Below are 16144 nucleotides of genomic sequence, written 5' to 3'. Positions count from 1 at the left end.
TATATATATATATATATATATATATATATATATATATATATATATATATATATATATATATATATATATATATATATATATATATATATATATATATATATATATATATATATATATATATATATATATATATATATATATATATATATATATATATATATATATATATATATATATATATATATATATATATATATATATATATATATATATATATATATATATATATATATATATATATATATATATATATATATATATATATATATATATATATATATATATATATATATATATATATATATATATATATATATATATATATATATATATATATATATATATATATATATATATATATATATATATATATATATATATATATATATATATATATATATATATATATATATATATATATATATATATATATATATATATATATATATATATATATATATATATATATATATATATATATATATATATATATATATATATATATATATATATATATATATATATATATATATATATATATATATATATATATATATATATATATATATATATATATATATATATATATATATATATATATATATATATATATATATTAATAGATATATAATTAATATAAAATATATATATTTAATTAATCATACGCCGAATTAGTTCAGACCTACAATAGATGTTTTAAGCTAAGAAATTAATCAATTACAGTCAAATACGAGGAGAATAATCGACTGTAATTCATTTCTCATTGGATAAGGCTTAAAAATGCATTGTAGATTCGGATTTTGCGTTGCAATACTCCAATATACTGCCACTCACTTGTGCTCGTATTGGTTCCGTGAACATTTTGAAGTAGGAGCATGTTGGAGCATGTGGCACGAACAAACTTCAAGATAATTCAGTAGAAAATTACTAGTTGGTATCTGTATCAAGTGCACAGTATAAACTAGGCCATTACTGATTCTCATTTTCGATTCACTCCAATTTTGGGAAAACTTTAGGTATCTGGTATTAGGCGCTTCCTCTATGTATGTTTTGAGAAAACTTAATTACCAAATTGACAGGACCACTTAAAAAAAAAGGATTAAAATCAGAAATAAATATGATTGAATACAAAATTACTTTTAATGGTGTAAGTCAAAATAAAATGTATTCATAAATATATGTATGATATAAAAAAGTATTAAATATATTCAAACAAATTGATTTTGCTGATGGAGTTGCTAGTTTAATGGAGAATATTATATAGAAAGGTTTGGTGTGTGTTTTACTCAAAATAATATATAAAAATTAACCTTTATACTATATTGTATAATATAAGTACATGATATTGTTTAGAGATACACAATATGATATGAATGACTGCGTATGATATTGTAAGATGGCAGATTGGTTAATATCACTTGGCATGTTTAATAATTAATATATTATTGTAATATAAGTGAAAAATTTGCAATTTTCTGTTTGTAATGTGTGAGTCCCACATACTATAGATTATCTCATTACATGAATGTTATGATTAGTTTCTTTTTTATTCCTACCGTAGTTTTACAATGAATCGGTAATCAGTAATCAGAAGTAAGATTAACCAGTCTTGATGTTATCAATGAATTATTATTCTTCTAAGTATACATTATATATTTTAATTATTTTAAGCATTTTTATCAAGCGATGGCACTACTTCACTGATCCACTTCAGGTAATCATTGTTTCCATTTTGTATCTAAAATATAAATGTTTGAATAGTTTGTATCTTTAATCATGAAGTTCTTGTGCCTTATATTTCATGTGCATTTTATCCAATGTTATATTCATTATACGTATTAAATTATTGTTATTTTGTCTCTATTTTTGTCTATTTTTTTGTTTCTCTCCTTAGTTGTATAAAAGTACTTTAAAGCTATTCTAACATAGAACAATATACTAGTAAATTAACTTACAGGCAAAGAGATTACTTCGCAAACTGTATATGGATGGTTTTCTCTGCAAAAAGATTAAGTTATAAACATTGACATATTTCTAAAATATATTAGTCATGTTTAACTCACTTGACATATTTTGTTAGAGCATCTACTTTCTCCGTCCTGGTTTTTATCATCTGTAATTTATGTGCAGATAGATGGTCAATAATAATTTTATATCTGTATGACTAAGTGTATACATTCATTACAAAGTTTGATAAATCTTACCAGCAAAAGTTCAGGTTCTTCCTGTATCTTTCCTTCCCATTCATATCTGTGAAGACAATACTTGTTCTTTAATCAAAAGCCTTTGAGAGCTTGAAAGTTTTTCCCAACTCTCTCTCTCTCTCTAGGATTGTGCTGTATATTTCAAGATTACATTTAAATGAAATTTTACATTAAGTTTATGCAATTTTTTTCATGTGCACAATACACAAGCAAAGGTAAAACATATAAATTATTATAAATTGAATAGTATAATACAAAAATAAGTACTTAAGTTGTATGATTGTTAACATATCTAACTTTAGTATTAATAATTAGAAATATATAAACGAGATAGAAGCTTTAGTACAATTAATAGTGCAACAATGAAGAATATAAGCTTTGATTATCCAAAAATTGTTCATATAGAAATATAAAATATTATATTATTTTTATATGTTATATCAAAGTTATATGTTATATTATATCAAACTGTTGTTATAACTTGTTTTTATATTTTCTCTCCTCTCTGATACATTAAAAGTTTTAACAAAATTAGACAACTTATTTATGGGCAAAGAGATTAATTGCAAATTGTGTGTTTACACCGTAAGTATGCTTAAATATGCGGATATCTGTTATACATTAATAATATCACAAAATAAAATATGAATACATTATATATATATATGTACAACTGCGTATATTGAGGAACACAGATATACATGTCTTTCGAACTGTGTATTTATATACACATGGTGAAAAAATGATAATTATTTCAAAACACAATTCTGGTCCAAACGTCTATACAATATGTAAATACAAGAGAAACTTACATAGACGTGAGTTGTGGGATGATATTAACGCAGGCAGCGAGCTTGTTTTCGACTAAACCTCTTCATGAACAAAAAATAAATAAATAAGATTGCGTTATACAGGAATACTTGTAGGAATATTTTTTAGGCATATAATAATCGTGTTAACGAGCCCTTTTTTATTGTCTAGCGTTACTCTTACCGTGCTAATTTCTTCGCAACTGCGTCATTTGGCACCGTGACGTACGCTACGGAATGCACTCCGGCGAGACTAGACATGTTCTGATAAATCTGAGCACGAATACTCCTTGCTATGCAAAATAGCATCAATACGGTTACGAGAGAGCTTCGCGTCATTTATCAGATGTTCACCTCAGAAAGCCAGCGAGATCTTGCTGGGTTGGTCCGACTTCGAACTTTCGAACGATCAATACATACAAATAACGTTGATCAACATATGTCCACGTGCGTGACCAATTATCAGTGTCGCCAATTCTTGAAAAAAAGAAAAGCTAAACACGGTACTTCAAAACTTGCTAAAAAAAAACAATATATAGCTAATTTTTAAAACAATCTAAATTTAAAATATAATTATAATCGATCAGATATATATATTATATTTATTTATTCTACAGAAAAATCAGTTTTTTTTACAATTGTTATACATTATACACATATTATTGTAAAATAAACTAAAGTAAAACATATATTATATACTATAAATATAAATAATACAATATCGTACTCCCATAAAAAATCAATTATATTCTATATCTATAAATGTTTACAAAATTATATTTTAATTAGATTATACTTATTAATTGACAGATTGATTAGAGATTGATTGTTGTTTACGAAAAAAAAGGAGACTGACTTTGCAAATTTCAACTGATCGAGTTAAAAATTTCTAAAAGTATATTTTTCATTGCAGAAAATTCTTATGGCAATTCTTTCGAAAAGAAAAGTATATCCCGCCTTAGAATAACGCTTCTGTCAAGATTTCTGGACATGTATTTTATATATAAGATCATTCGTCGTTTTTCGTGTAAAACAATTCCACAAATCCACAGTCAAGACGAGTGGAAACATCATCTTCCTTACCCACTGTACGTTATACTTACAGATAAACGTAAGCATTTAGGCGCAAACGAACGGATCTTCATGCGCGCACACCGCTACGTATGTATGTACATTTACACACACAGTATCATTCATTGCGGTGGCATAGGTAACCTTGAAAAGGCCACCCTCGGAGCGTTACTACTTCAGTCGAACCCGCCGAGGTTTACTTAGTCTCCAGCAGTCTCCAGCGGCGACGACCAGATCGGAACTGATCTCGATGAAACGTTGAGGCAAAGTGCGATCCTTCTACGGCACGCTGTGAAGGAAGAAAATTCTATAAGAGAGCGAGAGAGAAAGAGAGAGGAAGTAGAAAGAGTGTCGATGATCTCTATCGTTAAATAAAATGTCAACGTGAAATAGAGTTGCCGAGGCTGGTGTGTTGTACGCGGCGGTAGAGTGCAGAGGTTATATTTCGATCTCCGTGACACCTCCGGGAGGTGCGGAGCGAGGATGTCGTTCGCGAGGGATTGAACGCGCCGTTGTTGAAGCGGTACAGTCGGCGGACAGCATGGTGCAGCGCCCGGTCACGTCTCGACGCAACGTCAGGATACTGCTCATCGGCGAGCGCGGCGTCGGCAAGACCTCGCTGATACTGTCCCTCGTGAGTGAGGAGTACGCGGAGGAGGTTCCGAGTAAGGCCGAGGAGATCACGATACCGGCGGATGTCACTCCGGAGCAGGTGCCGACGCATATAGTCGATTACTCAGGTATCCACCAGCATTCCTCTAGTTCTCTCTTTTTGCCAATTCTGTGCATCGCAGTGCTACTGCTTCATAATGCTCAAAATTAAGACATCTAAACACATGATTGACTCAGACAACACCAAGTCTAAAGTCAGCTCTTATTTCCTAATTGCTTTAAGTAATGTCTTAAGATACAAATATTATACTATCTATGATTTATGACATCTTAAGATTATACTTAAGATGATTTTCAATGTAATTATTGATCGACTATGAATGTCGTTCTAAAATTGGGACGTCTAAAATCTAAAACATCCTTAATACATCTTATGTCTCGATTTTGGATTTTCTGCTGTATGGATAATTTCTTAGAGAATTTATTGCATCAGCTATATTTTCGCTTGTCCTATATTAAAGCAAAAATTTGGCGTTGTTTGTAGCGGTGGAGCAAACAGAGGATCAACTAGCAGAAGAGATTCAAAAGGCACACGTGATATGTGTAGTTTACTCCGTGGACGATGAGGACACTCTGGATAGAGCTGCTAGCTACTGGCTACCGTTAATCAGAAGATGCTCGTCTGACAATCGATGTCCAGTTGTGCTTGTAGGCAACAAGATTGATCTCGTGGATTATTCCACCATAGAGGTTTGCAGTCTCTTATGGAGATTACAGTAGCGCATCTGGTTAGTTTAGCACATCTGTGTTAATAACTTTCACTTTTGCAATTCCAGGCTGTATATCCCATTATGAAAGAGTTCACGGAGATTGAAAGTTGCATAGAGGTAAGATGCTGTTTGGCTGATAAATACGAAAATTGAGAGAATTGTTATATAAAAAAGAATGTGATATATCTCTTTCCAGTGCTCGGCAAAAACACTTCAGAATGTCTCGGAAACATTTTATTATGCACAAAAGGCAGTTCTGCATCCGACTACACCTTTATATAATTATGACACACAGGAGGTGAGATATTTATCTCTCTTGTATCCCTTTAATTTAACATCTAAATTTTTATTCAATTCAATCCGTTATTATTTCAGCTTACAGAAGAATGCAAAACTGCCCTACAGCGAATTTTTAAAGTAAATATTACATATAAATATATTGTACAAAAAATCAATATTATAATATAAATTTTACTATTTTTTTCCCCAATGCAGATATGCGATGTAGATAACGACGGACTTTTAAACGATATGGAGTTGAACGCATTTCAGCAGTGGTGCTTCAACACACCGTTACAACCGCAAGTGCTGGAAGATGTAAAAGCTGTACTATCAAAAAACATCTGTGACGGTATATGTAATGGATGTGTCACGATGAAAGGTGAGATACGTTTCAGTTATTCCAATATCAAATCTATAAGCAAATTTACACAAAATTTTACTAATTGCAATTATGTAGGTTTTATGTACTTACAATGTTTATTCATACAACGCGGAAGAAACGAAACGACTTGGGCTGTGTTAAGGAAATTCGGATACGATAATGAGCTGCAAATGTCAAAAGAATATGTTCATCCTTCGTACGTACAAAGGTCACAAAGCCACTTAAAGTTTCTTCAATAAATGTCATTAAATAACTCCGGTTTTTAGATTGAAAGTCCCATCCGGCTGCAGTACGGAATTATCGCACAAGGGACAGGAATTCCTAACGTTATTGTTTATGCAGCACGATCGCGATCGCGACGGAGCTCTCTCACCCTTGGAAATGGAGTCATTGTTTTCGCGATGTCTCTTCCCACCATGGGGTGATGAATACAAGTACACCGTAGCCACGAACGAAAAGGTAGTTTGCATCATCAGTGTTACTTCTAACTTGTTTCCACTGAAACCGATCGATTCTTTTTTATAATTCTTTTTTAAGTAGGAGAAAAAAAGTATGCTGAAGGCTTCAATGGAAACAAACTGTTAGAATTTGAAACTTGTATAGAATAAATCGATAAAAAGAATGTTGAACAACAAGAAACTGATATGTGGGTTTTAGAAACAGGAAAATATTTGAGAGCGATATATATGTATGCATGTAGATATATTTGAAAGTAATTTAATTTGACGTAATGTATGTGTAATATTTCCACAGGGATGGATTACATTTCAAGGATATATGTGTCAATGGGCATTGCTGACATTAACAAACGTTCGCAAAACCTTGGAATACATGGCATATCTGGGATACAACATGTATCACAACGAGTGTCAAACAAGCTCCATTGTTGTGACTCGTGAGAAGAAGGTAGATCTGGCAAAAAAGCAGTCCAGCAGGAATGTTTATACTTGTCACGTTATAGGACCGAAAAGTAGCGGGAAGACTACGTTATGTAGAACTTTTATCGACCCTAAACTCGAAGTAAATCACTGATTACTTTTAGTTTTAAGGAACTTTGACCAAAAAACTGTCCCGGTTAAATCTCTTTATGTGAAATTGTAGAAACTGAACGACAAGGTAGTACCATCAAACGCTCACGTTACTGTGAATACGTTACATGTGTATGGGCAGGAGAAAACTATAGTATTGAAGGATATAAACGTGCTGAACGTTCAGGATGCTTTAACACCAGCGGAAATACAGTGTGATGCGGCTGCTCTTGTTTACGATGCCAGTAATCCAAAGTCATTCGAGTATATAGCACGTATTTACATCGTAAGTATCGCGTCTTCTGCTATAACAATTGAAATATATTCACGACGATAAACGATATATGTTTTTGCAGAAATATTTCGCAGATAGTAAGATTCCCGTTCTGATAGTAGCGAATAAAAGTGACCTTTCTGAGGTAAAGCAGAGCTATTTGTTGCAACCGGCCGCCTTCTGCAGCAAGTACAAACTGATGCCTCCGCAGCCATATAGCATCTCACGAACGATCCGACGTGAGATCTTTGTCAAGCTAGCTACGATGGCGGCCTTCCCGTAAGTTTACCTATCACACACTTTAAAAGCGATATTAATGAAACTTTACCGAATGGATCTCGGGCTGTCTCGATTTACATACAGTAGATATTTTCTTTTAGTATAGATTACGCGTCGAGATTTTCAAAGCTTTTTCGCTTATTTTTCTTGTACGATATTTTCCAATGGTTACTTTCAGAAAACAGCGTTTTATGCCGCACTTTCTCCTCGTTCTTTTCTTGTAATTTAATTTAAGAAACGGTAGCATAATATTAAAAAAAAAAGAAAAAGAAAAAGAAAAGAAAAGGAGATAATTCGGTATTAACAATAAGATATTTCGTGTTTAGCCGCTTTCAAGGAGCGTGGGTATTATTTTACCGAGACAGGTTGGTTCGAATTTCAATTTCACACTGTAAAAATCTAGAAGCTTGAACAAATTGTAAAAACTGCATTTAATTAATCGTTATTATATATTCCTCTCGATGCATGTGCTCATGGAGTTAACTCTGAGTGTTTTCCGATTGCTTGACATATCTTGATACAGCAAATTAATTCACATATTTTCAGTTAATAATAATTACATATTCTTTATTGAATATTACATATTCACGATAATCTCGTGAACTGACTAGTAGTTTCTTCGGGTTAAGTGATATATAGTACAATATTATACCGATGTATAGTATTGTAAGGACAATTGGTACAAATCGGTTTTCATATTTTGTGTTAATAAATAATTTAATTCCGTTAAAGTCATGGGCTTATCGTGATAACAAAGAGTATGTAATTAAAAGGATTAAATTATTTATTAACATTGAAAATATGTGAATTAATATTTTTTATGTCACAATGTGTTAAGCAATTGAAAAACACTCTCCATCTTCTCATATTAAATGTGTCGGGCGACTTGCTCACATTAAAAAATGTTATCGCACGAATCAAACGTACATGTTACAATGTAATTGGCTCTTTTCAGTCATATGAGGCGTACAATCCACATGTTGCTTATCGAATCCTTACCCTCTCCATGGTGGAGTTCTTTCACAAGGTTTTATTTCACATTATCGTTTGTGTTTCTTCCTTGCGGCGCCCATTTGTTATTAAATCATAGCTTAATAGTGTATATACCGCTTTTTTGGTTTCATTCTTGCATGAGCATGCAACAGGAAACAAATCTCTTACGAATTTTTTGTCAATTCAAACCGCTTTTCTTCATGTACTCTGAAATCGACACAAACTAAAAATAACATATTTATGTTGAGTGCAATTTTGCACTCAACGATGTAATTCTTATATAACACTATGTATATTAATTGATATTGTTGAGTGCGAAATTATAACATAAACGTTATTTTTAATTGATGTCGGTTCGATAGATACTTTAACAGGAAAGATTTTCCTTTCGATTTAATATCACTTGTATGATAAAACTACATTGTCACTTTGATCGGAATTTCATCAGTATTTATGTCTGAGTCGCTCGCTATGTGTATCGTTAGATATAATCACAATGTTTTGAGAGTGTGGTTTTATCATGCTAGAATAGTCGTTTTGATGCGCGACTGAATGACAGTGAATCTTATGCTTCGACATTTCAGACACATAAATCAATTCGGCCTAATGCAAGGAGACTCCTTGGTCTGGTGGAAAGCAGGATTGGGAATCGCGATCGCCACGATCGCTGGTTACGTGATGATGCGTGTATTAAATACAGAAAAAAGATAGTCTATCATATTCGTGCTACTTGTGCGTGTTTAACTGCCTCTCCTCGAATAAAGAAAGAGCCGTGTTATAGATAACCGCGTTATATAGGACGAATATATAAATATATATATATATATATATATATATATATATTCATAAATCACACACTAATTTTCGAAATATACAATGGATGAGTATTAGAGAAAAACTATATGATAAAGTGCAAATACTTTTGTGTATAGAGGCGCGCTTACTTGGTTCTGGTCAGAATACCGAAGTTTTTATTTGTCGAATCCCTATCCCGGTGTATCATCTGATAAGAGCTATTTTCATCTTCTGTAATAAGTTATTTGTTTATGTATTGTAATATAAAGTGGGAAAACGTGAGACATTGTCTATACTGTCTATTTCTTGCTCTTTTCAATTTATTATTTTAGTGAATTTTAATTCGTACGAATATATTCTAAATTTTTGAAAATTGATGCGATTAGATATTTATAATTTTTTCATTAATAACGAAATTAAAGTGTAATTTTATGTAAGTTTTAATTTATTGCTATATTGTAACATACAAGTTCGTGTATAATTCAGGAAAGATTAAAGGCAGCTGCCAACTATAGAATTTAAAGAAACAAATTTATTACTATCTTATGGATCAATCCGGGACTATTTTATTCTACAGTGTGTAATAACAATAAAAAGAAACAGAAATTTCGTCAACGGTCTACAGATCGTAGAGCATGTACTTTAATTTCTCCTAGACATTTCTAGATTCGCCGCATCTCAATTTACATAATATCTGAAAACAGAAAATACATGAAACAATTAGACAGCAGTTTCTTTACACATGGTCTATGACCATGAAGCCTTATAATTTTCAATGTATCTTTTTATTTCTTGCTTTTTTCCTCATTATGACCGTTTTATAATAGTTCTTGTTTCTTCTAAAATTCGCTAATTTTTATCTCAGGCAGAAAACGAAGAAAAACAAGTTATGAGGTAAAAAGGTAAAAAATAAAAAGGAGTAAAAAGGAAAAATGAAGTAAAGATTACATTAAATAAATAAATAAAACGAAGTAATTGAATTACAGACTCTTTACAGTTTAAAAAAATATCAAAATTAAAACAAGTATAAAAGGCTATACAGAGTCATACGCTGTTAACGAAGCGCGGAAATTACAAAAAATCTTACATATAGATTCAATTCAGAGTCGTTCTGACTCTCTTTTTTGTAATTTCCGCGCTTCGTTAACAGCGTATGACTCTGTATAACCTTTTATACTTGTTTTAATTTTGATGTTTTTTTTAAAGATTACATTGTAGATATCCAGTAACACACAAGAATGCTTTTCATTAGTGATACAAGCATCGTTTCTTTTTGTATTCAGCGAGTACCAAAAAAATAGAACGATACTTGTGTCAACTTGTGCCGCATGTATAATTTTATCCTTGTTTTAAAATATTAAACAAGAATGAAATGATACTCGCGAGCACTGCAAATACTGATTAAGTGGAATTCTGAATGGAAAGCATTTACCCACAACGTAACATTTTTATCTATCATTGACAAAACAATAAGGATGTAATAATTCACTATGTTATACTGCATTATACGAGTTTGTTGCTAGAAAGCGCCTAAGGTAAGAGAGCAAAATTTACTGACTGTTGGCTATCTTGCATTGACGGAGCGCCTCATTGAATCCTTCGCAAAGGCTCAAGTCATGATTCTGAGCGCATTCCAGGAACTGTTTGACCTCCCACGAACAAGCACCAGCAGCTGGTGCCGCAGCTGTGTTACTGGCAGCAGCTTGTGGTACTTGTGCGGCAGCAGGAGTGGCAGCCTCGCTGCCTCCGCTGAAGAGTCCCGTCATGGCATGACCGACGGTATGTCCTACGGCAGACCCGATGGCGACACCACCAGCGGTGGCAGCCATTTGACCCATGAGGGATGGCTGTTGCGGCTGAGCTACCATTGGTGATGCCGGCGGAGCATGGGCTGGTACTCGGGACGGGGCTGGCGCGGGTGAACTCGGCCTGACGCTAAAACGAAGCTACTTTTCAGAGGATTCGTTTAAGATCGCATTCGGGAGGAAAAGGACATTTAAAATTCTGCGTCAAAGACGCACGTGAACTTTACCGTAGTGATGTAACAAGGAGCGCTAATGAGTAATGACGTTTTCGTCACAATGAACTTTATTATCTCGCCAATAAAGTTACGTTAATTATACTCACGTTCTTGGAGGAGGAGCGGCAGCACGTCCACGTCGTGGCATTTTTCTCAATTCTCTTTTAATCACGTTACTAAAAAAATACAAGGAAGACTCGTGAAGTTACCCGAAGTCTGTTGCAGCAATTGTACCTCGTACCCAACGTTGATCTCAGTAGACTGACTCACTGACAAGACAGAATAGATAGATGTTGCGCGCAGTCTCTCGCGAGTCAGTTGTGCAATCAGAGTAGAGTCCCTAGAAGTTTAGAGTCCAGCCGAAGGTATTTCCTTATTTTAGTGAATAGCTGTCATTTTTCATCAAGCTGATGACTGCTCTAGCAGAAAAAGCAGCTGTGCCATTGTTGTAAAATTCTTTTAAGCCCGATTGTACCAATCGTACAAACCGATAGCTATTTAAGTGCACATGTGTACGAGCTTATACACGTACGCCATTTTTAATCGAGTTGTCCAGCTCTTAACTTCTAGAGACCCTAAAATCGAAGTAGTGGAAAGCGCCACTCGCGGAGCTATTTTCTCGAAATTTCTGCTTCTCACGATAACGACTCGTGATCGTGACACTACGTGACTCTTTCTCTAAGAATATATGCACTATAAATAAATTGATTCCCGAGATTTTCCGTATTTTTACAAGCAACCGTAGTCACGTAAAAGTGGGCTACATGAATCGATGGTTTCATATTAATCGTTTCTTTTAATATTCTTCTTACGATGTTTCACGAGTTTCTTCTATGCAGCTTTTTTGTAGTTTGACATGCACATGTCTCTTTCTTTTTTCGAGATCTGCGCAGGTTACTTTTCATTGATAGAATGGAGTAGAGACGATGTCATTGATATATTTTAAAATATGAAATAATGTAAATCTACGAACGACGAACTTTACATGATATATAATACCGCGAGAAAAGCGAAGGTTACACGTTTCAAGAAATAACAATTGTTGAAATTTGTATAATCATATTCTCTCCCTTTAATTTTCCCCCTCTCATCCTCAGGTTTGTTGATTCGGTGATAACAGCTGATCGTGGAACGTAGGGTGACGTTCGTCGAAATAAGTTCACGCATTTCGCTACAATATACATTTACGTGTGTACATGTATATATAGTAATTAAATAGGATTTGTTAATAGAAACCGCGCTCGTAATAAAAGCAAAAATAAAATGCTAAAGCCAAAGGCACTCACACAGGTTCTCAGTCAGGCGAATACCGGGGGCGTGGAAAATACTTTGTGAGTAAGAATTTTGCAGTGATCAGCGTCAATAAAATGTCGTGTGAACTGAACGATTTCGGTATCGATTTGCTTGCAGCATTTCAGGTTTCATTCTGAAACATATGTCATTCGTACAAGAGTAAAGTTGCACAAGATGAAAATATGTACCTTTTTTTTTTGTTAATTATTTTTTAGCATGATGGTATATACATAGAAATCATGAAACAAAAAATCGATGTCTGAGTAATATTAATAATAACACTGTAAATTGCTGTTAAAGATACAAGTTGTTACATGGAAAGTTCTAAAATCCTACATCTTGTAGAATGCTTTCAAGTTTTAAAGTATCATTAAATAGATATTGATTACATATTTATACACATATTTCAGATTGCTCAACAGAGATGGTGGATTGTTAGCATACAGTGGTTACGGGGATAAGGACGCTAGAGTTACAGCAGCTATCACGAGTAACATTTGGACGGCTTACGAGAAGAATGGGCGAAATGCCTTCAAGGAAGACGAACTGCAGTTTGTTCTCATGGATTGCATGGTAGTAACGGATTAAACAGAAGCGGATTACAGAAGCCAAGACTTATACTCTTTCTGATTTTTATAGGAAGGAAAAGTCGTTATCACAGAGGTAGCCAATTTACTCTTGTGTTTGTATGCAAAGGAGAACGTAGGATTTGGATTACTGCGAGAAAAAGCGCAGGCGTTGGCCAAGTATCTCGATCAACCCTTAAAAACAATAGCAAATATGCCTTGAATGGCTACGTCACAATCGATTCACTTTTGAGTCTACTCGAGAGACTACAGATTTACTTTATGATATTTATTGTTTAAAAGAATTTGTAAGTTGTATGGTATATGTATAAATATATTTTTTATTAATCCGAAGTTTTAACGTGCGTGCATTTCCATTTTTTAATACGTACGTTTGTACATAATTGTAAATGCTTATGAATATAGACATAAATACAATAATATGTGTATAAGTAATATATAGATAAATGAAAGTAAGGGCAAAAGCCATTCTTTTTAATGTATATAATAAATCTTTTATTTTATATAAGTTACAATTAATACAAACAATTTGCATTTAATTTTTTATTTCACTTTACAAATCACACACTATGATCATAAGAACTACTTAATGTAAGCTCGCCTATCGGTGATGTAATGTCAGCATTCGCCGCATGTGTGAATTGCTATTATTTAATGCATAAAGTTGTTTCCAATTTATAACGTTAGGACATACGAAACTTATGACTGGCGAAAAAGAAATTAACAGCGTTAAATATTTATACGTTCTTCTCCGTCACTTACTGCAAATTGCACTACTAGGGATAAGAGTTATTGCATAGAAAGTTCTAAAGTTCTATATTTTTATTATACCGGAACATTTATACTTGAACTACCGTTAAATAAATTTTGATTACGTTACACATCCATGTACATACAAGGACGCGATGGATGTTTTTGTATGTATACACATGCGAAATCCGTTCCACTAAAATATCCTCAGCATTATAGAGTATATGTATATATATCTTTTCACAATTAATAAATATTTTTAGTTTCTGTAAATAAGTTAGCGCAGTTTATTTCAGAAGCGCGCGTTGCTAATCGAGGAGCGGTAAAAACAAATTCAAAATTATTAGAAGCACTCGCATACTTTTGTCGTAATTATTCGACGTCTCACAGCGGTAAATTCTTAAATCGATAAAACTGAAAAATGAAATTCATGTAATGTAAATGAAGTCGTCTTACATGCAATGGTGTAAATGTAAATACTTCCATATACGATAACTCCTTTACGCCGCCGACCTCGTGACGATGTATCTCCTATCATTATTATTTTATTAGTCTTTAATGTATGTAAACGCTATATTATTTCCTAACGCCAAACACTGAATAAGTTATTTATCTATAATCGTTAGAAATCTCTACCTATGAAAGTACAAATTTTACACGAAGATCGAAAGAGAATCGAGGGCGTATATATCCGCATGTTTAATATGACAATAATGAACGTTAATACCGACTAAATTAACGATTAGAATACATGGGTTTGAGCTAGAAAATAATGTTTTATATTAGCCTAACAACACTGTACACAGCACGTGAGATTAACAATATTGGTCCTAAAGTTTCTGAAATTTCGCAGTACCAAATGAATTGTTGCTAGCCGAAATCGCAATGCAATGTATGCATTGTGTTGCATATCTCTCACTGCTTGCGCAAATATATCTGATATCCCTTTTGATACCTCTTGCTTGTGCCGAAATAGCGAACAACCGATTGATGGCGTACAAAATGCAATTGATTCGTATTGTGATTGTTTTCACTCGAGAAAAATACCATGTAATAAATATGTGAGATAATAATTACGCATGTATACAGTATAATTCTAATGGCAATCTATAACAAGCCAATATTATACATATACTTTTCCATTTAACATTTTACATATATTGTCTAGAACACTTTTTTCTTTTTCTCTTTTAATAGGCCTCGGACAATTGACAACCTACATCTGTTGCAAATACACTTATTACCACGGATGTAGGGGATCATATTGCAACTGCAAAATAATTCGCGAAAGAAAACAATTCAATATTTTATCCTGTGTATGATAATGCACATCTCACTGATTCGCGATAATTTAATCATATCCCGTATTTTTTCTTAAGACATGGTGTATGAAATGTGCAATAAATACTTTTAAATATTGTATACGCTCGCGTCTCGTTCTTTAAAATTTCTTTCGCAATGGCATTTTTTCAAGAATTTTAAATCCCTACTTCTCTCTCATATATGTCGAATCTGTATCCTTAACAAGTAGTGTAATACAATTGCTTCGTTTAGAAAAAATTCCTTTCTGTATTAACAATACATGTATAAAGTCAGCTTTACATACTGATAGTTATTAGTATGCATCTCTTGGATTTCGAAAATTATCACGTTAGATATACAAATATCTTTATGTTTATAGCGGCAGTGCGAAGGTAAGTAATTTAGACGTCTTACGATAAGGATACGAATGGGAAAAAGAACTTTTGTACAATTTAGTACAAAAAGGCAATCTCTACTACGTATTACTACTGAAGATAAAAACTACCGTTACCACAAAAATTTGTATATGAAACTGATTGCCTCCACAAATGCCATTCATTCAAGTATTTAATAAAGCTAAAATATAACTGCAGCCATTATGGAACAACGTCATTTATTAATAATATGTAACTATATTATCTATATTAAATGTATATATATATATATATATATTTATATATATATATATCATAT

The 16144-nt window shown here is 32.7% G+C and overlaps 4 protein-coding genes across 5 annotated transcripts; 2 read left to right on the top strand and 2 right to left on the bottom strand.

Annotated features, from left to right (window-relative positions):
• Positions 1-1406: 1406 nt before the first annotated feature.
• CUTA (cutA divalent cation tolerance homolog) lies at positions 1407-4183 on the bottom strand. The gene is made up of 7 exons (XM_018546367.1): positions 4117-4183; positions 3198-3490; positions 3017-3076; positions 2205-2250; positions 2064-2113; positions 1956-1998; positions 1407-1738 (listed from the first exon to the last, which is right to left on the bottom strand). The coding sequence occupies exons 2-7, from the start codon at positions 3350-3352 to the stop codon at positions 1667-1669; spliced, it is 426 nt and encodes a 141-aa protein (XP_018401869.1). The 5' UTR covers positions 3353-3490; positions 4117-4183; the 3' UTR covers positions 1407-1666.
• A 17-nt stretch (positions 4184-4200) lies between these two features.
• Miro (mitochondrial Rho GTPase) lies at positions 4201-9554 on the top strand. 2 transcript variants are annotated; one of them, XM_018546364.1, is made up of 13 exons: positions 4201-4824; positions 5241-5446; positions 5533-5583; positions 5663-5764; positions 5842-5883; positions 5962-6127; positions 6206-6326; positions 6397-6589; positions 6884-7150; positions 7232-7444; positions 7515-7711; positions 8038-8076; positions 9289-9554. In XM_018546364.1, exons 1-13 carry the CDS (start codon positions 4626-4628, stop codon positions 9413-9415), a joined length of 1923 nt encoding a protein of 640 aa, XP_018401866.1. In that variant the 5' UTR covers positions 4201-4625; the 3' UTR covers positions 9416-9554. The 2 variants fall into 2 exon arrangements, with proteins under 2 accessions (XP_018401866.1, XP_018401868.1); XM_018546366.1 differs by lacking the exon at positions 8038-8076.
• A 462-nt stretch (positions 9555-10016) lies between these two features.
• LOC108779082 (Coiled-coil-helix-coiled-coil-helix domain containing 2) lies at positions 10017-11809 on the bottom strand. The gene is made up of 3 exons (XM_018546437.1): positions 11627-11809; positions 11058-11434; positions 10017-10193 (listed from the first exon to the last, which is right to left on the bottom strand). Exons 1-3 carry the CDS (start codon positions 11665-11667, stop codon positions 10183-10185), a joined length of 429 nt encoding a protein of 142 aa, XP_018401939.1. The 5' UTR covers positions 11668-11809; the 3' UTR covers positions 10017-10182.
• Positions 11810-12246: 437 nt separating this feature from the next.
• On the top strand, positions 12247-13639 carry Lamtor2 (Late endosomal/lysosomal adaptor, MAPK and MTOR activator 2). The gene is made up of 4 exons (XM_018546450.1): positions 12247-12534; positions 12617-12850; positions 13223-13385; positions 13452-13639. The coding sequence occupies exons 2-4, from the start codon at positions 12783-12785 to the stop codon at positions 13599-13601; spliced, it is 381 nt and encodes a 126-aa protein (XP_018401952.1). The 5' UTR covers positions 12247-12534; positions 12617-12782; the 3' UTR covers positions 13602-13639.
• The last annotated feature ends 2505 nt before the right edge of the window (positions 13640-16144 follow it).

Source organism: Cyphomyrmex costatus, unplaced genomic scaffold (genome assembly GCF_001594065.2).
Source record: "Cyphomyrmex costatus isolate MS0001 unplaced genomic scaffold, Ccosl1.0 scaffold55, whole genome shotgun sequence".
In the NCBI taxonomy this organism is placed as follows: domain Eukaryota; kingdom Metazoa; phylum Arthropoda; class Insecta; order Hymenoptera; family Formicidae; genus Cyphomyrmex; species Cyphomyrmex costatus.
Note: the sequence above shows the minus strand (reverse complement) of the source record. Positions and strands in the feature narration are given on the sequence as shown.